The sequence below is a fragment of the Diospyros lotus genome, chromosome 7 (assembly GCF_014633365.1).
Source record: "Diospyros lotus cultivar Yz01 chromosome 7, ASM1463336v1, whole genome shotgun sequence".
Classification (NCBI taxonomy): Eukaryota; Viridiplantae; Streptophyta; class Magnoliopsida; order Ericales; family Ebenaceae; genus Diospyros; species Diospyros lotus.
In genome coordinates, this window is record NC_068344.1 from 33,782,554 (window position 1) to 33,810,343 (window position 27,790).

Here is a 27,790-nt window from a genome sequence, read left to right on the forward strand (position 1 = left end):
TTATAATTTAAAATTCAACTATTTCGATTATTTGAATCGCATAATGTTTTTTCTAGTCATGTCACAAAAAGTGCGTGCCACCTCAATAGATATTTTAAAATAAAAAATAGGCATATGATAATCTTAAAAATAATCGTACATGTGTCTTTGTGTTTTGACGTTGACAGATAACATATATAACAAAACAACATGATGTTTCCGATTATGTGCATCATACCAACTTAACTTGTAGTAAGATATTCAAAATACTACGCGTGTTGTAATATTCTCAGTAATATTCTCTTACTTTTTAAAAGACACGAGATAATTGAATGAGCGAAACATCACCGACAGTTGTCTTGTCTAATTTTAGAAAAACTAAAAAGAAGGGATAAGAGGAAAATGGCATTGATGCCCCTTGATGGGAAGCTCCCACTAGATTGGATGTACCAAACTTGAGAATTAGGGTTCTTGATTGGAGGAATTTGGGGAGGCTAAAATCTCAAAAATACCCACCCCTGCCAAAAATAATAGTGGTCTTTGTGTTTCCAAAAAAGCCCCACCAGGCTAGGCTCCAGCCAAGGACTAGTTAGTTTTCAGCATATACCCAATGGGGATCCGAATCTTAGGGCTGGAACACTCAGGAAAGTACTCTCATTTGAAATTGGCGCTGGAAGGTGAAAATGGACCCACTCGATTGCCCACATGGCACGCATATTCCACGTGCCCTGGAATTATGCCTCCTCAACTTCCCCTCCCCTTTGGCTTTGGCTTTGGCTTTGGCTTGGCATCGCATGTCTCAAGCCAATTGCTTTAGCCACTAAAATGGTTTGTTTTCAGATAATTTATTTTTTAACATTTGGGTTCATAAATGGTTTGTTTTCCTAAACAGAATATTATAAAAAAATAAAATGTTAAAAATAAACTGAAAATGATATAAAAATGACCGGCTTCGAGCCGTTTGCTGCAATGTGGCGACTCGGCGCCGCATAATAAACACCACAAAAAAAAAAAAAATATATATATATATATATATATATATAATAAGAAGGAAATTGGCTTCTCTCCAAAACGGAATAAAACCAAGAGATATACTCTGAAAGAATATTCGCGCTTTAAGCCCCCGCATATGCTGTGCCCCTGTCATCAGTTATATCATCGCCTTCCCCCTCAACTGCTCTCCCCCTCTCCCACTACTTTCCTTCACTTTCCATAACTTTCTCTCCCAGTTTCCTTCATTTTCCTTTCTGTGGGATGAAGTTCGGCAAGAGCCTGAGCAACCAGATCGAGGAGACTCTGCCGGAGTGGAGGGACAAGTTCCTGTCCTACAAGGACCTCAAGAAGCGCCTCAAGCTCATCCAGCCCAACCCCAGGGCCGCCAAGAGGCCCCGCCTGGATTCCGCCGCGGACGCCAGCGGAGACACGGCCGCGAACGACATGACCAAGGAGGAGGTCGATTTCATCGAGCTGCTGGAGGGCGAGATCGAAAAATTCAACGCCTTCTTCGTCGAGAAGGAGGAGGAGTATATCATCAGATTGAAGGTACCTGTTCTGTCCGAACTAATTCATTTTTCATTTGATCTTCCATTAGGAATATGCCGTAATCGCTGCTAGTAGATAGTTCGACCCAGAGTGCCCCTACGCTAAAGTGCGCAGTGGGCGCCTTTTTTTTTTTAATTTATTGAAATAATCTTATGTTATTTTTAAATTATCGCATAAATATAAATATGCCGAGATTATAATAATATAATATTATAGTTACATTGAATATTTTCTCCACCGTTGGTGACATATGGCACTTGAGCAACTGCATTATCATCCCTCTGCTTTGGCAACTGGCACACCCTGCCCTTGAGGAATATGCCAAAGTTGGCTGTACTGTTATTGTTGACCGGCATATGGTTCGTTAGATAAACTCATTCCACTTGTATATATGCCTTTTTTTGGAACAAAGAGTAGTGTTATGTGTTCAAAGGTTCAAACTTCAAACTATGGCGGCGACAAGGTGTGTAGAACTATTATTGTCTATTGCTGATGTAAATCTTGCTCTAGCTCTAAAAAGTACAAGATCGTAGATAAAAAAATAATCGACCGACTAGAATATATGTAGACTTATCTATACAAATGACTTATAATTGTAAAAGTACGGTACAGGTTCCCTTGTAATTTAGTGGACCCACAAAAATATATGTATATATATATATATATATATATTGGCAGTTTCCTACTCAATTGTAATATAGAAAACCAATAATATGCATGACATATGAATACAATTCTAGAGTTAGAGAGAGTAGTTCGAGTTACCCATAATAGAAAATGAGGAATACAGGAGTTCCCAGTGGTGGAAAAATCTGTTTTCAAGATTTTCAAACTTAATAATCACATTCTGTCATGGTGTGTCAAGAAATTTAAAAACTCTCACACAGTTTTACGTTGCTGTGAATTGCTGTCGTGATTTAGCATAATGTGAAGCTCATAGTGCTGGCCGTGTTTTTGGGGTTTTCTTCTTTACTAAGAAGAGTATTGTTTTTTGTTCTGGTGGTCGGGGTACAGGACTTGCAAGATAGAGTTGCAAAGGCCAAAGATTTGACTGAAGAGACAATGAAGATACGGAGGGAGATTGTAGACTTCCATGGAGAGATGGTTTTGTTGGAGAACTACAGTGCTCTTAACTATACTGGTAACTACTCATTTCCATCTTCTTCTGTGGAGTCCTGTTTGTAATTTAGTACTTAAGGATGGTTCTCATATGAGAGCACTTGTCGAGCCAGACGTTGGTGTAAAGTTGGGGCTTGAATGGATATCCGGATGATAACTGGTCTTAGAAATTGAAGTGGTCGATACGATCACTTTTGAGTTTGGTTTCGAGTAAATTTGTTGTATCACAAGAAAAGGCAAATAATTTGGCATTGAGGTAAAAAATGATATATTATAACTTGGTTCTTTGTGCTATGAACTGCTTTCTTTTGGTTCATAATATAAGGAACTTAGATCAAATTAAGCCATAAGAGATGTGTTGACCCCGCAAAATCACTTGGTCAGCGACCAGAATTGTGGTGTATTTGCTCTCTTTTTCTTTTTCTTTTATTTTCTCAAATTTCTCTTCTACTATCAAAAAGTTCGATCCTCATCCTGATTTAAATGCCTAACACACAAAGTGTAATCACTTCTACATGTAATTTTACTGTCCCTATTATGAATGAAACTCTTGTTTGCAGTGTTGTCTTGCATTGAATGGTATAAACTGATTTATATTGACCTTTACATGCTCTTGACAGGATTGGTGAAGATACTCAAGAAGTATGATAAAAGAACTGGAGCTCTCATCCGCTCACCTTTCATTGGAAAGGTCTTGCAGCAGCCCTTTTTCACCACAGATTTGCTATACAAGCTTGTGAAAGAGTGCGAGATGCTGCTCGATCACCTCTTCCCCATGAATGAACCCGCAACTTTAACTGAAGCAGTTGATGGGAATGAACATTCAACTTCTACCACCACCGAGAACCATGGTCTCCTCAGAGTTCCCAAAGAACTTGCAGAGATTGAGTACATAGAGAGCTTATACATGAAAAGTACCATCTCGGCGATGCGGGTTTTGAAGGAAATTCGGAGTAAAAGCTCAACTGTGAGTGCTTTCTCATTGCCACCGCTGCAGATTACCGGATTAGAGGAAACATGGAACAATATTCCAGTTCTGGAACAATTAGCCAAATAGTTAGATTTTCTCAACGGAAACTAGAATATATATATATATACACACAAATGTTATCACATCTGTAGTTTTATTTTTGTTTTTTATGCATATAATAGATACTAACCCCGATGTAAAACGAGCAAATCTCTTACCAACTTCACTTCTAAGAAGGAATTAGTTCTGTGTGATTATGAATGAACCTTCAACCTTGCTAATATTTGAAGTGATAAGAGTCTTTATCTTGTTCTGAACTGTTGTCTTTTTCCCCATTATTTCTTCAAATCTTCATTGGTGGCATCCAATATAACTTTGTTAGTCTTCTCCAAATAAACTAGTTTCATTTGTTAAATAGCTCTTGAAATTCAAATTAAATGGAGATTGATAGGAGTTTATTTGGTAAACATAGTCTGACAGAAAATGTCTTTTAGTAATATTGTATTGAGTAGAGATATCTTGTGGAAGTCGTTACCTATTGTCTATAAAGCGAGTCTCATGATCAAATAGATAATTAGAATTTTTGGAGTGCAAGCGACTAATTATCTGAAGACATAAAAATTGGGAGAGTTTTTTAAATTTTTTCATGAAAACCTGTATGTTGATTAATTTAATAGATTGTTCTTTTATTGCAATAATGGCCAAACCATCTTACTAATTTTTTATGTCATCTTTTCCCTTGATTTTTGTTAGCAGTGTGTGATCCAATCCTAGCATTACTGGATCTTATAAAGTTAAAAAATTGAGATGAATTATTGAAGATTGTGCCTATGATCAGCAAACGTCTTCCCCTCCACCTGTTTACATTCGCATAGCCTCTCAGTTTCACATTCCAATCCTTGTCTTCTTCTTCTGCGAACTCTTGTTTCTCCGATAACATGAATTCCCAGCATTCCTATGCAATGCAGAAGAAAAGGCCATTAGTGTCAACAATGCACACATGCATTCATCAAGCATTGCCTCATTTCTGCATAGGCAAGGCCCCGTTAGGACACATTTTTGTAAAAGCTCGAAAACAAAATCAGAAGCAAACCAAGTGTAGATAGAGAATCCTCTAATTCTTTCTGTGATCCATCACCCTGCTGCTTCCAGGACCCTCAAATCTCCCGAAGTCAATCAGATAGTGCCTCGGCTCTATGGGAAGGCGAGGTCTGTAGAACTTGATGACATCCATGGCTCCCAAACCGTACTCTTTAACGAACTTGATTATCTTATCCTGCTCGAACACATAGCCATCGTCTTCCTTAGAGAACCTGATCAACATCTGCCAGTTCTTGTTCCGGGCATCGCTAAACCTCAGTGTCATAGGCACCCTACGTAAATGGAAATGTTGCGCTGCTTCTTCCTTGGGAAGAAGCAAGAACAGCCCATTGTGGCGGGGGAAAAGATGCACCTGGAACAGGAAATTCTCCCGGTGGAACACAGGAGGGGCTCTCACCTCAGTTTCCTGTCTTCTTACGAATTGAATCAGGTAATGCCGGTTGTTGGCGCGCTCGAAAGGCAGGTAGAAGCGGATCCTGTCCATGGCTGCCAGCCCGTGCCATGCCACGAAGCCCCTCCACCCGCCTTTCAGGACCAAGGCTTGTTTTGCAGGATGGTAGTCGACTGTCATATGCCAGTCGCCGCTGCCTGCGCTGTCAGAGATCAGCAGTTCCTGTCTGATCGTGTCGTGGGGAGGGAAATAGGCCGAGGCTGTTTCTGCGGGAATGAGGAGCATGCAGCCATGTTCAACTGCAACATCACTGGCTGTGAGTTCTGTCTCAAAGAGAAAGGTTCCTATTCCGTTCCAGAATTCAAACGCTGTGTCTCTGTTTCTGTTTCCGCCAGCAGAAGCCTGGCTTTCACTCTCAGATGAGTCTCTGCCATGGGGAAGAAGACAAGAAGAAATTGGCATGTCAATGTGAACTTGATGAGAAATACATCACAGCTTTTAAGCCCATGCACCAAGTCATTCCCATTATGGTTTCTATCTTGTTCCAAGAATGAGAAAATGTCGTATAAATATGCAATCTTTTTCTTCATCTAGGGGTTATTTACTTCTAAAATTTAAAATTATATTTATATATATTTTTAAAAATAACGGTAATAATAAAATGACAATAAATCTTTCAAGATATAGATAAAATTTAGACGAATGAGATTAAAGACCCTTCTTAATCCTCTTATTCTCGTCACGATTTTAAATAATCAATCACTTTTTTATTCCTAGGACAATGGTGTTATTGTTAATAATTAATTAATAAAAAGAAGTCATTGTTAATTAAAAAATAAACGAAAAATTGCAAGTTAGCTGCAAGTAACCTAACTCCACATAAAAATACATATGTTTTTCTTCTTCTTAAATGCAGCGAGCATTACCCTGTCTATATATACATGTATGTATGTGTATTTTTATGTATAAACACATTTTCTTTACAAAGATCGCTACAATTTATTCAAAGAAAACCAAGAACAAGAAAAGGAGAATCTTCAAGAAAGCTTCTTTTTGGGTCATAGGATTTAGCCAATTTAAGATTTCGGACGTTTTGTTTGGTTGCTGAGAAAAAGGGAAGAAAGCAATATCATATATATATATATATAAGCATGAATTCTTGAATAAACTAATTAAACATATATCTGATCAGAGGTGGCTATTAATTTGATGCATGAAATCAAGAAAATCAATTAATTATTACCCCATAATCAAATCCGATAGAAAATCATTAAACTCGGCCGCCGCTGTGGGAGACGGCGGATTATCATTTGCTTCTCCTTCGTCGTTAACGTCTGAGGCATCATTCATCAGACTTCTTCTCAGCTGACTCTCTCTCTATCACCCAGATTAATTTTCTTGATGCTTTCTTGACTATGTATGGCGATCAGTTCAGTGGCTCTCAAAGTTGGTCGGATTTATAGAGGTAACTGGGTAAATCAATCAAATGCCGCCTATGACTTCAAAATACACTGTCCAGTTATATATATATATATATATATAGCATTGCATGAACAAATTAACATATAATGGCTCAAAAATATAAATGCTTATGAGATAACATTCCTAAATTTACTCATAATGCCATATTAATTTTATCATCGTGCATCTAAAATGACATTTTTTTTAATGTTCATATATTATATTATTTAATACGTAGACTGTACTCATTCATTGGGCCGCGCCTAGACGCTTGGCACCTAGTCTGGTTCCAGATTAGATCTTGCCCCAAGAACTCAGATAATATTACTATTTAAATTTAAATTCTTTTGTCAATAACAAATTCCATCAACTCCGAATAATCCGTGTCTTGATTCTTATCAAACCCAAGATCCTAAAGAATGATCATTATCACTATCATATATTTTGACTCTCTATCTTTTGATGATGGTTGGAGATACATAAAATACCTTCATTTTTATTTAAATTAATCTGATTACAAGTCAATATATGTTTTTTCCCGCCCTGACTAATACTTAAAGCATTTCCAATACATATTGATTTAAAAGTCAGAGTGCTTGCAAATGCTAGTCATTCTCAACTACACAAATCGTCGAATCACAACACCCCATCACCACTGCAACTAATCCGATCAACCCCGAGTCGAACAATATCTATAATGGTTTGCTGTTTAGTTTATCATTTTTTTCATCAAAATTTACAAACCAACCCAATTCTATAAAATAAATAATAGTAATAAATTGAACCAAACTATGTATATTTTATTAGAAAATAAAATATATTTATTAATGCTTAATTAATTATCTAATCCTAAAATTCAGATATCTTTATTCATCAATAAAATATTTTAAAATATAAAATTTTTAAAATATTTCATTAAATATAAAATATAATATATTTATTGCTTGCCATTCAATTATTTTTGGGGGACAAGCGATTATTTTAATCCAAACCGTTCAATAATTTTGCTCACTTCGTCTCTCGTTCTTTCCGAATTCATGGTACCGAGAATGCCAACTCAGCGTCCACACTCTACAGTCCACAAGTTACTAAACCCAAGACAAACCCAAACGACAGCGTTTCCACTTTATAAACCCGAAACGCCGTCGTCTAATCTGATGGTCAGCCTCCGTGGGGCCGCTATCCCCCACCAAAGCTTTCCGGATCGTATAAACGAGAATCTCACTTGGGACCCTAAAGTTTGGATTTTGGCACTTATACCCATTAAGTTCCTATTTTGCAGGTTATTGTGTATATATGTATATATATATATATAACATTTGTTTAAATTTGTCTACATAATTTTGTATCAAATTATGGAACGGGTTTACTCGTCTTCTCTGGTTCAATTTGCTGAAGACTCTAAGATGCAAGCTAAATACAATTTGTCTACACATTATATTACAATGGAAGTGTGTGACACAAATGAGAACGGGGCTAATTGTTATTTTAAGAAACTAGTGAGACAAAGTGTAAAAATCCCAACCTGAGGAGCGTGAGGAGGAACACACCCCCATAAATAAAGCAAGAAAACCTATCCATGGAAGAACAAGAAACATAAGACCCATGCTGTGAACCCGTTTGCATATTTATTCTATATATACAAACATCGCTGTGGCTTCAAGAATCAAGAATTCTGATCGGACATTTTAAAGGCAGACGTTTCTTGCACTCAAGAAACTTTCTCTTCTCACTCTCTCTCTCAGGAATCTTCCCAAAGGCTGTTGCTTTGCTTGGGGATATGGCTTCAATCACACCCATATCCCAATCCCAGCCCCTTTTCAGCAAGACCCAGTTCAGGCCCAAGAAGCTCTTCGGAGCACCCAATTCCGTGAGGATGAATTCAAAGAAGAAGATGGTGGTGCTGGTATCGGCGACGACGGCGGCGGAGAAGCCCCGGAAGCGGTTTCCGGGAGAGGCCAAGGGGTTCGTGGAGGAGATGAGGTTTGTGGCCATGAAGTTGCATACCAGAGACCAGGCTAAGGATGGGGAGAAGGAGGCTGAAGGTCCGGCACTGGCCAAGTGGGAGCCGTCTGTTGATGGGTACTTGAGGTTTCTTGTTGACAGCAAATTAGTGTACGATACGCTCGAGCAGATCGTGGAAAAACCTCCTTTTCCTGAATGTAAGTGTTATGGTTGAACCCAGATTAAATTTGAATTAGTTCATCTTGTCATAGAATTTATTCAAAACAATACAAAATTCATTGTTTTGAGACCTGTGTTTCTTCTAACCGTAAATATACTTCAAATCTTACTTTTCTGATACTCATTTGGATAAGTGAGCTTTGAGACTTGCTCTTTTGGTGGTTATTTGGAAAAGGTAAACTTTTAATCTTGCTTTTTTGGTGGTTTTTTGTCATAGAGTTTTTGGTGCATATTTTCTGGTGTTTTCTTGCTGATTCTTTGGTGTTTGTTTTGGCTTATGTTAATGTTCTTGCTTTACTTGTTGGATGTCACTTGGCTAGTTTCGGTTAAGATTTCAGAAGCTTATTCTTAAGGTTTTGTGTTGAGATGTCTCTTTTAAGTGAATCTTTAGTTGCTGGGGAGTTGCAAGTCAGAGAGTTGGCTGTTGTTTTCATGTATCAATGCCCTTGATAGATGAAAAGGTTGAATCTATGGTATCCGGTGGTATGGTTTTTTCTCATTTCAGGTACTATCGTGTGTTCAGATGTCTAATATTCTTTTGCTTCTTCTTCTTCTTTTTTTTTTTTTTTTTTTTTTTTGGGGGGGGGGGGGGGGGGGGGTTCTGCTATTGATCGTTAAATCGTATTCTTGAGTTTAATTTGACTGTGAACTTGTGACAATGTTGCTATCAGTTGATCTATGAAGCTGTTATGCACTTGGTTTTACATTTTCTTCTTAAGAGGTCATCTGTCACCAATTTCTTCCTTTTTCTATATTTTTTTTTTTTTGGGGGGGGGGGTGGGGGGGGGGGGGGGGGCGGTGTGGGGGGCGGTGGTGGGAGAGTGTAGGAAGGGCAGAGGAAGCCTGATTCGGAGCAAACAAGAGACAACATGGCGTGATACTTAAACCTTAAAAAATTGACCAGAAAGGGAAATTCTGTCTATTAGTTCCTCAATATGCTAGTTGAAATAATTTTGATCATAGTAGGCAACATTTGCAGAATAAAGGTGGGGTTGAGTACAAAAACAACCGTATCTTGACCCTTACAAAGTAGCGAGCCACACCAGTGATGCCTTTTCTTTTTTAAACTTAACATTCAACATTTTGGAATGTTTGATTGTTGACAAACAAAGGCAATAGGTCTTTATTTTAAGTTGTTTACCAGGCTAAAGTTTCTATGAAAAAAATTAGTTGCAATATTCTTTTTTTCTCTTCCCCTGTTAACCCCTTTTTTGTTGCACCCTTTAGAACCCTCATTGGTACTAGGATTTCCCCCCTTTTCTCCTTTACTTATCATACTACGAGTTATGCAGACATTTTGTAAATGTTGCCCATGAAAGTTGAAAGCTTCAAAAGGTTACACATTTTTATTTTTCTTAATTTTTTGAATTGATACGATGGCGAATCTTGGTAGCAACGGTAAGGTTGTTCCTTTTTGACTGGAAGATCATCATGGGTTCAAGTTATGAAAACAGCCTCTTTGCAAAGCAAGAGTAAGGTTGTGTATAAAGACAACCCTGTCTCGATTTTCACACCTTGCCTCATTCGCCAGGGCACCCTTTTTCTGGATTGTTGCATTGACAGATTACCTTCACAATATCAAACTCAAGGCAAGAGTTGTCTCTTGACAGTTGGAAATGGTAGGAAATCCAAGCTTTGGGCTCGCTAAAGGTTTTTGGTTGGGCTTGCCTATTTATATTTTAATCCCCCTAAGAATCATGATAGTTGTATTAAGAACAAACGGAATTGTTTTCTGTTTGTTACCCAGACATCAAACATTTGAGAAGTTTTATTACCCAAACTACTTCCTTCAAGTAGTACAATTCCTACTCTGAACTGACGACTCTAAACAAATTAGGGCATGTAGAGGGAGTCTTTTGCTGCAGAGCCCTTCTTTATCAGCAACGGAAGCAATATTGGGTACACGAATCAACTGCCTATACAAATGATTGTCTCCTATCCAGTTCAAACCTTCTTTAATCGGTAGAATTTCTTGGATCAGGTTTTTAATTGAAATGAGTAAGAGCAATAAACAAACCGGAGAAAAAAATTACTCACTGATAAAATTGCTTTCTTTATTCTTGACTGAATATAATAGACCCTAATTACTTTAGTTAGATAAGTATGCTTGAAATTTACCTCAGCTTCACACTCGAGATACTTATGAAACAGAAAAACTCTGTATACGAGGATTGGGGCTGCAGGAATATTGATATAAACAGAGTTATTAGGACACTAATGACTTACCTTATGGTAAAGTTAGCAAACTCTCTTTCACAACAAAGCGATTAGATGATAATTTTCCAAATTGTTCTGCAAGTTGAAAGTTTAAAAATAAAATAAAATATAGGGCTGGCATACAGATTACCTGGTCAGTGAATATGTATCTGTGCATTCTTCATGAGTATCATTCTTAAGTGGGCTAGAAGCCTGAGAATTGTTTTCGTTGGTATCTCTCCACAGATGCCGAGTTCAGAAACACAGGATTGGAAAGGTCAGAAAGTCTGGCAAAAGACTTAGAATGGTTTAAAGAGCAAGGTCATACCATTCCCGAGCCGTCATCTCCTGGTGTTAGCTATGCCAACTATCTTGAGGAATTAGCAGAGAAGGATCCTCAAGCTTTCATTTGCCACTTCTATAATATATACTTTGCCCACTCTGCTGGAGGTCGAATGATAGGGAAAAAGGTATATATTCAGCTTGGAAAATCATAAGAATTAGGAGCGTTAACCATTTCTTTTGAAACAACTTTTTTTTTTTCATGCAGGGGCTGTTTCCACTATAACTCTAAGGTCTTTTGGCCTTTATGCATTAAACACGTCAGTTTGTAAAATTGTTTTCGACTGTGCATTTACTTACCATGGGAGCATCTGATATGCAGTTAAATTACATTATACATACCGTGGTACAGGTAAAAGCTATTTCCTTCGTTCATGTGAAGGAACAAAGTATTACGATAACAACATTACAAGTGAAATAGGCCTCGGGGGTTGATCCAAAAGCCAGAAGGTTCTAGTGTGCTTCAGATATTGCACAACTGTTTTACTGCATCTGTTGCATCTGCATTTATTTATTTATTTTTGTTGACCATTTGGTGAACATAAGACCATAGATAGAAATAATTGGTGAGCTAGAATTCATGTGGTTCAGATGCAATGTTTACCTGCCCTTGTTGCCCAAGTGTCTTAAATTTATTTGGGCATCTAATTATAGATGCAGCGAATTTCCAAGTTTCTTGGTTTAATGTAGAATTCTTTTGGTATGCTATCACAGGTAGCTGAAAAGATACTGAACAAGAAGGAGTTAGAATTCTACAAATGGAATGGTGACCTTTCCCAGTTGTTGCAGAATGTGAGGGAGAAGCTGAACAGAGTTGCTGAGGTAGTTCTCCTTGTGCTGTTATTCTTATCCTTTCCCTCAATGTTTCTCCAATTGTTTCTCCCTTTTTCATATTAATATGACCCTCTCCTACCGTTATAAAGCGGGGAACCCGTTCCAAAGGGACGCCTTTTTTCATATTAAGTCAATTCACCTGTTCAGTTACTGGTTTCTACTATTAATATTTGGGGTTCTCTCAGAGCTGGACTAGAGAGGAGAAGAACCATTGTTTGGAAGAAACAGAGAAGTCATTCAAGTTCTCGGGAGATATCCTCCGTTTAATATTGTCATGATGCACTAACAGTGCAACTGGTATCATGTACTTCTAACTTGTGTAAGTCACAGCACAAGCTTTAACATATGTTTATTTTAAGCTTCCATTTACCGTGTATAAACAGAATCTAAAGATGTAATCTTTCATCAAGAATTGACATATTGCCCCTTTGTTATATATTTGAATGATTGATATTGTAATGATTGGGGAGCTAATTTGTTTATATGCTGCAACTTATGGTATAAATTGCCTGCAAAACTTCAGTTATTTATACAGATCCTCTCTCTCTCTCTCTCTCTCTCTCTCTCTCTCTCTCTCTCTCTCTCTCTCTCTCCATATACATATGTGTAAGCTTTCTTGATTCGTTTAATAAATTGCTAATCTCCATTGCATCCTCTTTTCTTTTTTACAAGTGGAGTTAGAAGGTTCAAAATATTGTTCAGTTTTCGGGATTAAGAGCAACTTAGAGTTCCTACTATAATTCATTGTCTTTTAAGACACTTCAATTCTAGAAAAAAGAAACAGTTTTTTGACCGAAAAAAATTATTTCTACAAAAACAGGGGTGATGAATCAACGGTCGTATGATACTTTCATGATTTTAAGTTCCGAAACCTAAAAAAAAACAAAAACATGGCCATGGCATTTAGCATTCTTACTCCATTAAAGAGCTAAAATGAACAAAGTAATAGATAGTGGAAGTGCAACCATTAATACAATATTGTGATACAAGATATGGATTGGACATTCTTTTTCTCTTCCTTTTTCTTAATTTGAATCTCTGCAACTCACGAAAACTACCTAGTTTCCATGGGACGCTACACAAAAGGGATGGGATTGCCATTAAAGCTTAAAAATCGAGAGAGAGAGAGAGAGAGAAATTGTCTTGAGTGCAGTACAACAGCCTGAAGATCCAAATCCTATGAACTTCTAATCATCAAATGTGCTCAAGAATCCACCAATAAAGCCAGCTCCATTGCAGTCCCCGCACAAAATATCCCTTTTTCCTCTGCAAGGAAAATATGAAGGAAAAAACACATGAGATTCAAATAAGTGCCCGGGATGAGCTTTAGAAGTTTACATTTTTAATTCTTAATGTGAACATTTGAAGTTTCATCTCAACTGTTGTTATCAACAATTTCATCCATTTTTTCCCCTTTCAGATCAGTACATTATTATGAAGTTTGACAATATGATAGTGGGATATCTGCAATTTTAAGCAGGGCCAAGAAGCCTGCTTAAAATAGAAAACTAGAGCTGGAGTGCTTGGCCAATCCACTAGGCAGTGATTGAAAAGAGAAAATATGTAATTACCTGCACAGCCAACACAGTCCACCAGCTTTGAACTGTCCATTGAAGTGATCTACAGAGTTAACTCCACTACCTTTACATTGTGAACACTGAATAGCACCTGATAGTTGTCCAAGGAAGAGATTGCTCAATGATGCAGTTGAAAGAGATCGATTTGCAAGAGAGCTAGTTAGCGTTGTAATGGAGAACCAAACTTCAATATTTTTCGTTGACCTTTGCTACTATATATTTGTGGGGAAAATCTTTTGTTTGTTAAAGAAAAGAATCTTATATAGGATCAGTTATATGAATAGAATAAGGTTACAGGAGATCGATATTAACCAGGAAAGTGTCTGACTAAACAACTTGGAAGAGTAAATTAAGGAGGTAAGCTCATTGAGCTTAACAGAAATTCAAGACTAGACACCCCTAATCCCATAATATTCCAGATACTAGAAATGTGAAACAAGTACGCTGAGAGGCTAAGACAATAGGATGAACAAATTATCAACTTTATGTTGACTAAATATTAAGATATGGGGAATTTGGGAACTTCAGAGGCATCGAGTGTGGTAAGACGCCATTTAGTCTACAAATTGTCTAAGCTGTTGACATAAATGTTTTCCAAGAAGATCCAAAGGTAATCAGAACTATCAACATTGCAACTGCTACTCCTTTTAAAAGCCACAGCTAATATCGTGCCATTGGTAGATAGAATCAACAATTAGAACTGGGATCAGAGGGACAGATAACCGTTATAAACTTGTTAATGGCTTTTCACCAACAAAGGAAAACCATAGGAGAATCCAAAATTGGGATTAACGACGAAGCACTAGCAATTTTATAAAAAAAAATTCCTTCTTTCTTTTTTTATTTGACGTATCTTCTTAAACACGATATTCTAATGGGTCTAACAATGCATGTGAAAATGCGACACTGTCCTCCCATCTCCTGGTGCGCATGTGGTGTGAAAACATTGAACTTAACAATGTAGCATGACAGCTGCACTGATGTTTGCGTGCAAATTAAAAGACAAGAGATTAACGGCAGATGAACATAAAATGGGGAAAAAACTAGAGTTAACGAAATAAAAATTTAGGACCTCCTAACCCAACCTTCAATTACATGTTAACAACCGACTGTCTAAAAGCTTACCTAGAAGGGTGTGATCAATCATCCACACCCCTAGCAGATTAAACCCAAAATGCTCCAAGCCAAACCATTATTATCTTGTAATGCAAGAATATACCAAAGAACAAGTAGTAACTGTAATATCCCTGAACACTGAAAAAATTTGCTCCAACTGTATTATATGGCTATCTTAAAGACTTTAAACCAGTAAAAGACAACAAGCATGTATAATTTCAAAGGTTGTTGGATAAATATCATAAAAAATTAAAATTCACACACACACACAGAGAATGGCTGTAATTCAAACTCACCATTTCCATCACATTTGGCACAAACTATGCTATTTGGTTTGGTGCCTTGGTTTCTATCAGTAGCCTGAAAAACAACAAAGATATTTAATTCCCATAAAAATTTAAAAAAAAATAAAAGAAAATAAATACTACACGTTATGCCGCAATCTCAGTGCCATCAGAATAATCAACCCGTATCCTCAATGTTCAATGATTGCATGTATGTTTTCCTCCGAAGTTAAGACTTCAAAGTAGTAGGCCTTCTTGCACTTGAAAACACTATTTAGACAGTTCTCCTTCATGGTGCATAGGATTAAGGCTACATTAACTTACCACATTCTCACTAACTCTGAAAATTGGCCCAAGTGGCCGTAACATCTATAACTCCAAGAGCACATATCTTCTTTGATTCATCTCTTAAACAACGAAAAGCTGTTTAGTCAAAACTACAAGGAGGATGGATGCTTATATTCACATCTTGGCTCTATCAATCTGAAGCATATCTTATCTTTGCAATCTATGTATCACAAACACGACCATATCTCATATCAGTTAACCCAGAATAACATTTATTACTTTAATAGCATCCCTTCACATTCCTCATATTTCGATAGAGATAGACCCGCGGAGATAAAACACAATATGATTGTGAATGGGGGCAGGGATAGGCATTGAACTTCATTGCAAGTCAGACTCTGTCAAACAATAGTTTTAGCATAAAAAATCAAGCAAAACCCTACCTTAGCCTCAAATGACAGAAGTCTAGCCCTTTTACAGTTCTGAGTCGTATCACTGACCCAAAGAACATTCCTAGCAGTAGAATTGGCAATAATAAACCCTGCAACACAAAATACTCATTAGGATTAAAAAAAGAGAGAGAAAAGAAAGAAAGATTGTCCTGAAAGGCAGAAAATTGAAGAAAACTCAAAAGAATTGGAGGTTTGTGGTTTGAAGAGAACGGAGAGGGGTTATATACCTGTTTTTTTGGGTGGCATGATGGGAGAGAGAGGAGTGAAACACAGTGAGTTGGCCATTTCTAGGAGGAACTTAAGGTTTCTTTCTGGGTTAAGAACTGAATTGAAAAACAATTTGGGGTTTGGGAAAGAGCTCAAGAAGAGGAAAGTCTTGAGCAGTGACTACCGTCTGCTGTTGGGCTCTCCGTATAAAGGAGACGTTTATTCAGCTGCTGTGCTGCTGGGAGCAATAAATCCGAATACAAGCAGAAGATGCAGAACCAGATAAGCCCCCCACCCTCTCTCGGATCAGGGCGTATATTTACTAAAATGTCCTTGGGCATTATTTATACCTATATAACATTATTTACGGCTGATCCAGATTCCAATCAACTAACAATGTTGGCGAAAATTGTAATTTGGGCGATGGTGTGGTTTGGGATTCAAATCACGGCAAGATTTTTTAACTATTTTGTTAGTGTTTGTTAATTAAAAAAATAAAATATAAATATATTTTTTTATTATATTTATTAAATTTATTTGATAATTCTTAAAAAAAAATTATGTGACTTCTTATTTGATATTTTTTAAATATGTTTATCTCTTTCATTTTCTAGATAAACATATTTTAGATATTATAAATAAATAAAAAATTCATATGTCCTCTAATGTGTTCTAAAAACTTTAACAAATAGATTAATAAAAATTTTAAAATATTTCTTAACTTTATCTTAACTATTCTATGTTTTAGTTCAAAAAATATTCTAATATTATTTTGATACAATCTTATCTTATTTATTTTAACAAACGATACCTTACTAGTTGTGTAAACGATTAATTTTACATAGTTATGAGACATTTTTTTTGATGTTCTTTTAGTGTGATCTTATTCCAAATTAGCTCAATTTGTAAGAGGAGGACTTGTCAGTCTCCTTATTCTTTTTTTTTTTTTTTTGACATTCAACTCAATGTTAAAATTAAATAATATAATAAATATATAATTAATGACGCATCTAATTTTTAAAAAATTACGTTTTTATATAAATAGATTGAAAGATCAATAAAAACTCATAATTATGCCATATAAAAGGTTAAAGCCGATAAAAAATTTTGATGTAAAGTAGACTAGCCCTCAAGCCTAACATAATCTTAGATCCAACTCTTCAATCTTGATCTTTATGGGTCTCTATATTAAATTTGGACCTTCAACTTAATCTCTTTAAGTGAAGGTTAAGCTAAACTCAATGGGATCAAGTGCTGATTTAGATTTCTTATTTGGTGATCAATAAGGATTCGATATATAACTTTTAAAATTATTATTGTCACAATAAATATAAATGATTTACACTCAATAAAGTAGACGGTCAACATATTCTTATAAAAAGAAAGAGTTTTTTTTTTTTTTTTTTTCTAAATAAAGCCAAAGTAATTGAAAACATTTTCAGCCTTAATTATTTGAAACAATAAAAATTTAAATATTTACACTATTAATAATTAGCATGTGGAATAGATTATAGTTGCGAGAGTGAAACTTCTCTAAGCCTTTGCTAATACTCCTTGAAAACATCTTGTAAATCCATTTGTCAAAATTATTTACATTTTCTTTCACAAATATACTTCAGTTTACTAGCTCACCCAGTCTTCTTTGAAAACAAAACTTGAAAGTTGGTTTATCAAAATCATTATAATTTTTTCGACAACATTCACCAATTCAGTCTAAATTCATGATAAATGCTAAGAATAAACTCTATTTTAAACTTTTAAATTTATCAAAAACTATTAGCCGTCTGTCTAAATAGATGGTGAGGACAAAGCAAGATATTATTAAATTGGCGTGATGACATAATATTACAATACTTTCTTAGATCCAAGTGGTTTCAAAGTTCATAGTCATATTCTGAAACACTACTTTCTTTGAACACTTCAAATCTAAACAAAGTTGAAGTGAGTGCCCAGCAAAAGGTTTTCAAGATTGCCAGAATGCATTCCTATCAATGCCAAGTGCACTCCCAGTTAAGAAGAGTATTAAAGAAGGGTAGCAGAGGCATAAAAGCTCCAGTTTAGTATGAAATCAATGGCTTGGGAGGAAACTCCAATTCTGCACAATGAATCAGGAAGATATAATTCCTAGTTCGAAAGAATCATGAATCGTATATCGGAAGCTTACAGTCATGAATTCTATTAAACACCTTCCAAACAAACCCAAACAGTACTTTCCCAAAAATTTGCACTTCATCACGCTGCTGCTCCTCAAAACCTGGAATTCTAGACAGTTAACCAACAAACCCTTCTAGGGCAAGTTTCACCCGGCGCGTTCAGCTTTGCCGAAGCTTGTACTCTATATAAGTTTGAAGCTTTGAAAGAATGGCACCATCACAGCTTCTACAGTATGGGATTGTATGCCGGGAAAGGATAGGTCCCACACTCAACCTGCCAGATACATCGCCATTGCTCCACCGAGGAATGTGTGAAGAAGCCATCATGCTGTTAGGCTATGTTGGAGTTGTCATTATGAAGACCATAGGTTATTTGTTTTTGGTGCAGTGCGCATCTGTACCATGCTGAGTGCAATCGTGGTAACCAACACTGTGGAGGAATTCTCGGATCTCGTTTGCACTGCTGTTGCTGGCTTGCAACAACCGCTCATCTTCTTCGTAGATGATATATGGGGCTTCGCCCTTCTTCCTTGATAGTAACTTTGAGGCTCCCTTCAACACGTGGTACTCCCATCCCTGAACATCTATTTTCAGCAGAAGTACGGACTCAGACTCTGGGATCACTTGGTCAAGAGGAATAGACCTCACTTGAAGTGCAATTTCCTCGTTGGACTTGAACGCCAGCTTAGCACCAGTGGCTGAAACTGCACTGTTGTCGAGCCGTCCAACCAGCTGGTAGCACATGTAAGAATCAAAATGGATGGACAAGTTGGAAAACATGCATAATGGAAAGAAAGCATAAACTTCAAGAGTTAAATGAGTGATAATCACCATGGATAAGAGGGTTAATCCAACTTCGCAGGTTTTCACACCAAAATAAAGGTTTCTAAGAAGTAACACTGATATGAATTGATTCATTGTCCAGAAACTAATTAATGAACTAGAAATATAAAATCATTTGGATAAACATCTTTCTATATGATGATGACTGAAAGGGAAACTTGAAACTTTCTTGAAAAGAACAGAATTCCCCCCCACCATAAACAAATGCAACTACCATATTGTCGTCGTCGGAGGAGGAAAACCATTGCAGGTCATAATTTCCTAATGACGTATTAGTTTTGGACATAGTTCTTGTTAAAGCGACAAAACCTTGACACATTCTAATCTGGAGCAGCAGAACTAGCATCATTTTTGACTTCACAGGATGCAACATTTTGCATGTCCCATCCTACATTTAGTGACGCAAAAATGGTCATTGTGATCAAGTTGAGCAAGCAAGCTCTAGAGAGAGATGTGTTAGGCTCTTTTTTTTCCTAAGTGTTTATATCATGGCAAAATGATCCATACTGGTAAGGAAATTTGATGGGAATAATTTATCACATGGGGGGAGGTTTTTGAAACTAAAACATGAGGTTCTGAAATTCTGCCATTTGATGTTGGGAAAATATAACCAAGGTAGTTCAAAGGGTAAAGATGCTACAATGCTGCCTTTGTGGGACAAAAAAGAAACAGCACCAAAATGTAATGGCTCAGGAAAAAGATCTGCATGAAAATCTCTACCTCCATCCCTTAAGTTTATAAAGGAGAGCTAACGGAGTGTGATATTGGTTTTTCCAGTACAACTGAATGAGTGAGTTGTTCTAAGGAGAAAAATGTCGAAGAAAGCATTCTTCTTCACTTTCTGCTTCACATCCGCTTTCACCTAATTAGAAATTGTACGCTCTTCATTTTTCTTCTCTTTCACTCCTAGAACGAGATAGAATTTGTACAAGAGTGTACTACTCTTCCCTCCAAGAAATTTGGATCATAAAGCAAACTTCTTTAAGGGCAAAATTAAACGACAGGTGATCTTCACTTCAATTTGTTGTCATAATCATCTGGTTAATTTGACCTTACAAAATAAAAAAATTTACCAAATCATTATCTGCTCCTCCCAAGGCTGCCTACATTTCAGGAGGGTTTTTCATTTTTATTTCTTTTTCTTTTTTATTAACTGATAGATATTCATGAACTGCCCAACCAATCACATTATCATAATTAAATTCAACATTTCTAATATTACTACAAGACTGCTGGTATAGCAATGCAAACAAGAGGATTGATTTAGAATGTCTTGCCAAATCTTAATATATCCAAATTAGTGATCAACTGACCATGAAGCAAATTTCAATGGATATGCACTTCTGTCTCTTTTCATGGCTCTTTCTCGTCATATATGATGCAATTCAGAGGTTAGCAAACTCCAAATAACATGTCAAAAAATAAAAAATAAAAAAACCCTCCAAAGTCAAACAACCAATGGACTGAATCAAATACCTTGTGAAATGTGATGTTTCCGAGCTTATCCGAAGCCGCAGCCTCGAACACAGTGACCAAATTCCCGACCCGATTCAAGTACACTCCATCACAGATCCTCTGTAAATTCTCAAACACCGGCTCGAAGGACAAAACACGAAACCCCATCGCCGCCGCGGCGAAGCTCGCCATGCCCACATTGGCGCCGACATCCACCACAATCCCACTATTGCCCTCGCCCCTCATCTTCTCCAACACCTCCTGAATCGTCACTGAGATGTCGGGCCGACGGAAGGGCTTTCCCTTCAGGATCCGAGCAATGTTCTTGTGGGGCTTATCGGGTAGGGTTCCGAAATCGGAAAGAGAGTACAGAAAGGGGTACTTGAGACCCTCCACGACGTTGGCGATCACCGGATGGCCTTGCGGAGACGCGTAGCAGTTGAATGGTTCAATTGTTTTGTGGAGATTTAAGGATTTGAGGGCCTGTTTGGTGTTAGGGTTTGGGGTTGAGGTGCGAGAGGCGAGGAAGAAGAAGGTAAGGAAGAGGAGAGAGGCGGAGAAGAGGAGGATGACGGATTTGGGGGATAACAGTTTTGTCGGCCGGTCTCTTCTCCAGCCATTTGCCATCGCAACGAGAGACGGAGTGAAGGAAAGAGAGGGACACTCCGAGATTTTCCGGGAAAATTTGTGAGTTTTCTGGGAAAATCAAAGGCTGGACCTTGAGGCAAGAGTTCTATGTCAGAAGTGTGCTAGCGTGCACCTGATACTAAACTCCCCGCCGGGGGTTTGCTTCGGTGCATGCACCCAATAAATTGTGCCACCTCAAATTGATAAAAAGGTAATTTAGAATTGAAATTAAATAAAAAGTTAGATATTTTAATTGATAAATTAAAAATTAAATTTAAAATTTAATAATGTACCCAAAGGACACTCCAAGACATTTAACAATAATTCGGTATAATTTTAAAAATATTAAAATGACAATTTTAAACTATTTTCATGCATCATAAATAATCATCACACATAACATTATTTATTTATAAAATAAAAATAAAAAATTTATTTTATTCTTTAAATTTTTTTATGGATCTATCATTTAAAGTCAGCATAAATTTTAAAGCAATAAAAGAATATGAATAATTGAAAGGAGAAATAACTAAGAAGTTTAATGTTGTTAAAAGTGAAAAAAATCAGTGGCCATTGCTCAAATCTACACAACGTCGGTTGCAGCCAATATTATATTCACTACACAAAATCGTAGACTCTGAATCAAACCAAGTTGTTTCCATGTTATAAGTATAATCATTTGAATCTCTGAAGAAAATCTCTTGTAAATTTTGATTCTTATGTTTTCTTCTTTCCTCTTTCCTCTTTCTTCTTCTTCTTCTTCTTCTTCTTCTATTTCCTTTTCTTTTTGGTGTAGTAGGCAAGCAAGAAGGATGCCATCTGTTGTATACTGATGACATTGTTTGGATCATTCTCAGGGGAACCCGTGATCAGTTGTGAAACCCAAAGCCAAGTTTTTATGGCTGGTTCACCGGCAATGTTGAATCACGGGAACAAAGGAAAGAATAGCCAATGGACTGGCCCTGCTTGCTGGAGCTCATTGTCACCACGTGGCCTAAGTTTGAAGCAAAAAAACAGTGGTCAAGAAGTTCGTTCATTCACTCATATAAACTGTTTGATAAAATGCTTGAAAAAGCCCTACTGGGGAGAGGTGAATGAAGGAAGACTCAGAGCCAGCCATCTGAAAAAGGGTGATGGGATTTGAAGATCGAAGCCTGCATGGTGCGTTGTAAAAGGTAACATTTTTAACATTTTTATCTATGCAAGTATGTTGCTATTCTTGATTCTGTTTGTTCCCTTAATTGGTGTAACTTACAGAGAAAAAAAAAAAAAATTAAGCAAGTGTTTAACTTTATTAATTTCAAAGCAGACGTGATTGCTAATTAAACAACAAAATTTCATATGGAAAATACCAGTTTGAAACCATTTACTTTCCTAATTCATACAATTTGGAGTGGGAAAAAAATATCAAGTAATAGTTGGTCAATATGTATGCATGTTGTTAAGCATGCACTTCCAGATGTCTGAATGCTGGTGGATGATGTTTTTTTGTCATTCAAATGGGAAAATCCTTTAGCTTCACCACTCTCCCAAATCCCACATCCCTGAAAAAGTTATTTTTGTCTTTGATAATTCCAACTTCTAAGAAAAATCAAACCCAACACCCCCCTCCCCCCACCCCCCCAGAATTGATTTTTCTTGACTTTGAGGCTTTGGAAAAAGTTGCCAACCAAACACCTAAAGTTGGAAATTGGCTGGAAATATATTTGTTTTCATGTTTTTCATGTCAATCAAACACACCATAATAGTTGCATTATTTATTGATAAATAAAATGTATCCATTCACACAGTTATGTTATTCTTTAAGAAATTATCTGTTTCCCGTAATACTATATGTAACTTGATTTTTAGGGTTTGTTTTATCATAAATATTTTCAAGAAATTACCATTTTGTTTTCCTTGTATTAATGTCAATGTTGTACAAGAATTGTATATCCCAACCAAGCCCCTCCCCCACCCACTGAGGAAAAAAAATAAAAATCGAAGATTTTATTTCCCAAGAAGAAGACCACTGTAAAGTTACATGCTTTTTTTTTTTTTTCAATTGCATTGACCGAACAAGAAAGGTTCAATTTCTCACATCTGCTTAAAATCTTGCATGCAATTTAAATTTAGATATAGTATTTCTTGGGAAGTAGTTGAAGAGACAACACATTTGAACCTCTCTCTCTCTCTTAATGGAACCGCATTAATATGTTCATTCATCACAATTGCATGAAGCTACAAATATTTATAATAGTAAAGAAAGTTGTTCGTCCAGAAGTTAAGCTTGGTTTTATGAATGCTAATTGCTATCTTTTCTTTTGTCTCTGTAGATAAGCTTCATATTCCATTGTGTTTGGCCATCTCAAGCTCTTCACGTATTATGGTGAGTATTAGTTTGATCTCTTTTGGATCCTTTGGTAATCAAGTTTTTCCATTCAGTGCAGTCCATACTTACCTGAAAGATCTTACATTCATGTACGCCATGCTTTGCAGGATTTATTGGCTTTCATATTCATTCTTGGCTTTGTTACTTCGAAACTTGCTTGCTCAAATGCTAATCGAACTCCAAACAGTTTCAATGTCTTAGATTACGGAGCCATAGGCAATAACCATACTGATGATTCCAACGTAATACTTATTTTTCCTAATCAAATCCAGAAACATTTCACCGATGTAACAAAGTTCGAACTTACTCTCTTTGGTGTTGTACTTGTTTAAGGCACTTCTGAAGGCATGGAATGCTGCATGTAGCTCACCAGTAGGCACCCCTAAAGTGATTGTTCCCAGGAATTATGCATTTTTGGTGAATCCAGTCCTCTTCCATGGCCCCTGCAAGGCTAGAAACATCGATTTTGTGGTATGATATGTGAATCATTGTTTGTAATGACTCATCCAAGTTGCAGCAGGAAGGTTTTATCAAACTCAATTCTCTTTCTTTTTCTGTTCTTTTTTCATCCAAATTTCTATAGGTTTCTGGGATAATTCTAGCACCAAATTCGCCTAAAGTATGGAATGGTTGTGATGCAAGTCAGTGGCTAGCCTTTAGGGGCATTACTGGCCTGAATGTATATGGGGCGGGCACCATTGATGGAAGAGGAAAGGATTGGTGGGATCAATCCTGCAGACATCATCCTGACCTGGTATGCAAAATTTTAATGTCTCAAAATAGGTATTAATGTCTATCAACTTGATTTGATTCTCTCACTGTTTTTCACTTGGTTCTAATTTTGCAGAAGGGATGCATCAAACTGGCACCCACTGTAAGTATCACTGGTTTCTAGTAGCAAAAAGATAGGGCTTAAATGGATGATTAATGGGGAATGTGAAACAGAAGACCAATTATTACGGCAATAATTGATCCTCTTTAAAACCTGTTTAAAGTCCCTGAGAAACTGTTACAAAAAAGAATGTAATAACTCTTGACTCTGGTTTCTACAATGAACGCTCTTAATTTAACTTTTCAACTGCCTAGAGCTTGCAAAAGTTATTCACATTCTTTGAAATGGGTGCCTGAGCTATGCAATTTATTAGGTATAAAACTTGCATTAAACTTGGAAAAGATAAACAGATCAATAAATTCAATTTATTGAATTGAATAATAAATATAGAGCACCCTGCTAATTTGATTGGAGCCATCCATCCCATAACTCTCTCTCTCTCTCTCTCTCTTGTGGGAGAGAAGTGAAATATGCGTCACTTTACTAATAATAAGGACGTAAAAATATAATAACATGATGAAATAAATTCAGTAGACATAACAACCATTTCAGAGTGAGCTTAAAGAGGGGAAAACACTTATGGATGCATTGCTAGAGACGCCATTTTATCAAATTAGAGTAGTGAACTGCCTTTTAATATTAATATTAATATTAGTATAGGTACATACATATATGATTGTTAAAATCACAAGCTATAACATTTGGTTTTGTACAAAACTGTTGCCACGTTCCATAGGCCCTGAAGTTTCTTTCATGCAATAAGAGCAGAGTCAGGGATGTTCACTTCATCAACAGCCCACAAACTCATGTGCTCATAATGAGGTGCAATGGTTTGCATGTCAGCAATGTGACAATCCAGTCCCCTGGCTACAGCCCCAACACTGATGGCATTCACATCCAGTCCTCTCACCACCTCACTATCGATGATGCCAAAATAGGATCTGGTATATCATTTTGCTTTCATTTTTCCTGGCCTTCCACAACATTTTTCTATCCAACCAAACACATTATATATACACAACTATATGTTCGTGTTTAGTGTATAGTGGCTGGTTTGCTCAATAGGTGATGATTGTGTTTCTATTGGAGATTACACTTCTGATCTTCAGATAACCAATGTTGAATGTGGACCCGGTCATGGCATAAGGTATGCCTCTATCTACTCGTAACATCAACTTATATTTGTGTAATCCATGAGCAGATTTGTGTAATCAAGGAGATTTAATACTGTTTCCCCTGCTTGAAACAGCATTGGAAGCTTGGGTAAAGGGGGCAATTTTGTGCGAGTAGAGAACATTCAAGTGAGCAATGCTTTCTTCAAGGGAACCACAAATGGAGCGAGGATTAAGACGTGGCAGGTTTGAACTGAACATCATATCATTCACAGGCTCAAACTTATATTTTTTTTTATGGGTCATAAATGAATATATATATATATATATGAACAAATGTGTCTTATTCAGTCACCTATTTCATAAACTGTATCATATTAAAAAATAATTTTTTTGATACCGACTGGTATGGGCACCAAATCTTTTGTGAAATACCCAGGACTTTCCTCTTTAGACCAGCAGTTCTTCTGTTTTTCAATCAAGAGCCGTCATCTCTTTTAAAATTCAAAATTTTAAATGCATTTTGGTAAATAATTTTAAAAATGAGATAGAAGTGAGAATTATTTTTCTAAAATTTGGTAAAGTTGTAAAAAAAAAAAAATCCTTAAAAATAGAAATCCTTCTTGTTTTAGTTGCTTCATTTTGTTTCTAAATTGTGTCATTTTCACAAACTTATTACCATCTTCTCACAAGGTTGGCAAAGGATACGTCCGAAAGGTATCATTCCAGAATCTTAAATTCGACTCTGTGAAGAACCCACTGATCATCGATCAAAATTACTGCAATGTCAGGGGGCAATGTAAAGAACTGGTAAGTGAGTTTCAGAGAATAAAAGTTGATTTAAGCCACCCAAAGCATCACAAGAATGAAGCAGAAGCTCTGATTGTTTGCCAGGAAACTGGAGTTCAAGTGAGCGATGTGGTCTACAAGGGCTTATTAGGAACATCCAGCACTGCGGTTGCAATCAATGTCAACTGCAGCCCAGCCATGCCATGCACCGGGATATCCATGGAGTCGATAACTCTGACGGCTGCCGATGCCGGGAAGCGAGTCGTCGCCAGTTGCGGCAATGCTCGTGGCATAGAAACCGCAGTTCTACCCAGGCCGTGTCTCCGGAGTTGATCATTGCATGCTTCCAAGTTTCTGGGTGTTTTGGAGCCTTCTAGGACAAGTAATGTTGTATAGATGCAAGTGTCATATTTGACCAAACGAGTAGTAGAATGGAGAATTTTGGAGGGCTCAGGGCTGGCTAGGACTACATTGGTTTATCTCTTCAGACATTTGTTATCAGAATGGCGAATTTGAGATTAGGCAAACAATCAGAATTGATTAGTTCTTAAAAAAAAATTAGGAATTACTTGAAACCATGGTGTATTGGTTTAAGAATTGTATTTACATACATTTCAAATTCATGGCATTTCAATCATAAAAGAGCAACCTGAGCATTACTACCAAGCTTCAACTAAAATAAAACAAAATTTCAAAGTAAAATATCAGAAAGAAATTAATTGATTTTGCAATACTGCTGAGAAAGAGCATGCCATCTGTGAACACTTTGAGAAGAAAAATGTTTAGTGTTGAATGTCAAAAAGGTGCAACACCAAAACCAACAAGAAGGAAATTTTGAACAAATGGATAGAGAAGAAAAAAGAAGCTGGTAGCCATAGAAGAAGCTAGAAGAAACTAGCAACTGCAGTAACTAAAATTTTATGCGGTTTCAACACATAAGGGAAGCCTATAAATTGGCCGCCTCGGCTTATTTGTTAATCATCCCCAGTATTCTATTGTCAAAGAGAGAAATAGAGAGTTAGAAATATTAAGAGTATTTTTTTCTATTTTTAAGAGAGATTGTTATTATTTTCTCGGAATTTAGAGTGAAAGTTGTAACTTTATTATTTTTAAATAGAGAATTCTTTTATCTTTATCAGTGATTTTTATCCTAATTTATTTGAGAATTTTTTACATAAAATCTGTGTTCAATTTTCTTCTTTATTATTATTTTTCTCAAATTATTAGTTGCGACCCTATTCTAATCCGGTATTATCTTTACAACAAGTGGTATCAAAGCCTACATTGTTGTGTTTATATATATTTATCGTATGCTTTATGGTTGCCACTATAAAAGTAGATCATTTACATAAAAAAAATAAGTCAGATTATTAATCACTCTTTGAAAGGTATTGGATACTATTCATGTATACGGAAGTACTATTCACACGTACGATTATTGTTCATCGAGACAGACATAATAGGAAGATATGATTTTCTCAAAAAAATTATTTGAAGAAAATTTTGTGACGTTTCAACATGCAAGACTGTAAACTAATTTCTACCTCAATTTTTCTTAATTTCAA

General features: G+C 36.5%; 5 protein-coding genes across 8 annotated transcripts; 3 read left to right on the forward strand and 2 right to left on the reverse strand.

The window, feature by feature from the left end:
• The first annotated feature begins 1,099 nt into the window (after positions 1–1,099).
• On the forward strand, positions 1,100–3,927 carry LOC127805798 (SPX domain-containing protein 1-like). The gene is made up of 3 exons (XM_052342583.1): positions 1,100–1,521; positions 2,536–2,662; positions 3,261–3,927. Exons 1-3 carry the CDS (start codon positions 1,234–1,236, stop codon positions 3,695–3,697), a joined length of 852 nt encoding a protein of 283 aa, XP_052198543.1. The 5' UTR covers positions 1,100–1,233; the 3' UTR covers positions 3,698–3,927.
• A 4,213-nt stretch (positions 3,928–8,140) lies between these two features.
• LOC127806916 (heme oxygenase 1, chloroplastic) lies at positions 8,141–12,578 on the forward strand. Its single transcript, XM_052344513.1, has 4 exons — positions 8,141–8,725; positions 11,190–11,413; positions 12,000–12,107; positions 12,305–12,578. The coding sequence occupies exons 1-4, from the start codon at positions 8,344–8,346 to the stop codon at positions 12,395–12,397; spliced, it is 807 nt and encodes a 268-aa protein (XP_052200473.1). The 5' UTR covers positions 8,141–8,343; the 3' UTR covers positions 12,398–12,578.
• Positions 12,579–13,044: 466 nt separating this feature from the next.
• LOC127805514 (protein BUNDLE SHEATH DEFECTIVE 2, chloroplastic) lies at positions 13,045–16,301 on the reverse strand. The gene is made up of 5 exons (XM_052342275.1): positions 16,064–16,301; positions 15,828–15,925; positions 15,109–15,172; positions 13,691–13,787; positions 13,045–13,385 (listed from the first exon to the last, which is right to left on the reverse strand). The coding sequence occupies exons 1-5, from the start codon at positions 16,119–16,121 to the stop codon at positions 13,307–13,309; spliced, it is 396 nt and encodes a 131-aa protein (XP_052198235.1). The 5' UTR covers positions 16,122–16,301; the 3' UTR covers positions 13,045–13,306.
• A 1,558-nt stretch (positions 16,302–17,859) lies between these two features.
• On the reverse strand, positions 17,860–21,121 carry LOC127806854 (uncharacterized). The gene is made up of 2 exons (XM_052344400.1): positions 20,516–21,121; positions 17,860–18,928 (listed from the first exon to the last, which is right to left on the reverse strand). The coding sequence occupies exons 1-2, from the start codon at positions 21,119–21,121 to the stop codon at positions 18,566–18,568; spliced, it is 969 nt and encodes a 322-aa protein (XP_052200360.1). The 3' UTR covers positions 17,860–18,565.
• A 71-nt stretch (positions 21,122–21,192) lies between these two features.
• Positions 21,193–26,882, forward strand: LOC127806853 (probable polygalacturonase At1g80170). 4 transcript variants are annotated; one of them, XM_052344398.1, is made up of 12 exons: positions 21,193–21,332; positions 21,979–22,296; positions 23,437–23,489; positions 23,600–23,734; positions 23,826–23,963; positions 24,076–24,246; positions 24,340–24,366; positions 25,061–25,268; positions 25,390–25,471; positions 25,574–25,682; positions 26,130–26,246; positions 26,331–26,882. In XM_052344398.1, the coding sequence occupies exons 3-12, from the start codon at positions 23,487–23,489 to the stop codon at positions 26,556–26,558; spliced, it is 1,218 nt and encodes a 405-aa protein (XP_052200358.1). In that variant the 5' UTR covers positions 21,193–21,332; positions 21,979–22,296; positions 23,437–23,486; the 3' UTR covers positions 26,559–26,882. The 4 variants fall into 4 exon arrangements, with proteins under 4 accessions (XP_052200358.1, XP_052200357.1, XP_052200356.1 ...); XM_052344397.1 differs by lacking the exon at positions 21,193–21,332 and adding an exon at positions 21,653–21,790; XM_052344396.1 differs by lacking the exon at positions 21,193–21,332 and adding an exon at positions 21,664–21,824.
• The last annotated feature ends 908 nt before the right edge of the window (positions 26,883–27,790 follow it).

Coding starts and splice junctions, on each gene's coding strand:
- LOC127805798 (XM_052342583.1), top strand. CDS start 1,234: ATGAAGTTCGGCAAGAGCCTGAGCAACCAGATCGAGGAGACTCTGCCG. Junction 1,522..2,535: donor AGTATATCATCAGATTGAAG/GTACCTGTTCTG, acceptor GTCGGGGTACAG/GACTTGCAAGATAGAGTTGC. Junction 2,663..3,260: donor CAGTGCTCTTAACTATACTG/GTAACTACTCAT, acceptor TGCTCTTGACAG/GATTGGTGAAGATACTCAAG.
- LOC127806916 (XM_052344513.1), top strand. CDS start 8,344: ATGGCTTCAATCACACCCATATCCCAATCCCAGCCCCTTTTCAGCAAG. Junction 11,414..11,999: donor GTCGAATGATAGGGAAAAAG/GTATATATTCAG, acceptor ATGCTATCACAG/GTAGCTGAAAAGATACTGAA. Junction 12,108..12,304: donor AGCTGAACAGAGTTGCTGAG/GTAGTTCTCCTT, acceptor GGGTTCTCTCAG/AGCTGGACTAGAGAGGAGAA.
- LOC127805514 (XM_052342275.1), bottom strand. CDS start 16,121: ATGGCCAACTCACTGTGTTTCACTCCTCTCTCTCCCATCATGCCACCC. Junction 13,788..15,108: donor TGCCAAATGTGATGGAAATG/GTGAGTTTGAAT, acceptor GACAACTATCAG/GTGCTATTCAGTGTTCACAA. Junction 13,386..13,690: donor GGACTGTGTTGGCTGTGCAG/GTAATTACATAT, acceptor TTTTCCTTGCAG/AGGAAAAAGGGATATTTTGT.
- LOC127806854 (XM_052344400.1), bottom strand. CDS start 21,121: ATGGCAAATGGCTGGAGAAGAGACCGGCCGACAAAACTGTTATCCCCC. Junction 18,929..20,515: donor GAAACATCACATTTCACAAG/GTATTTGATTCA, acceptor ATGTGCTACCAG/CTGGTTGGACGGCTCGACAA.
- LOC127806853 (XM_052344398.1), top strand. Junction 24,247..24,339: donor GCAGACATCATCCTGACCTG/GTATGCAAAATT, acceptor CTAATTTTGCAG/AAGGGATGCATCAAACTGGC. Junction 25,472..25,573: donor GGACCCGGTCATGGCATAAG/GTATGCCTCTAT, acceptor TGCTTGAAACAG/CATTGGAAGCTTGGGTAAAG.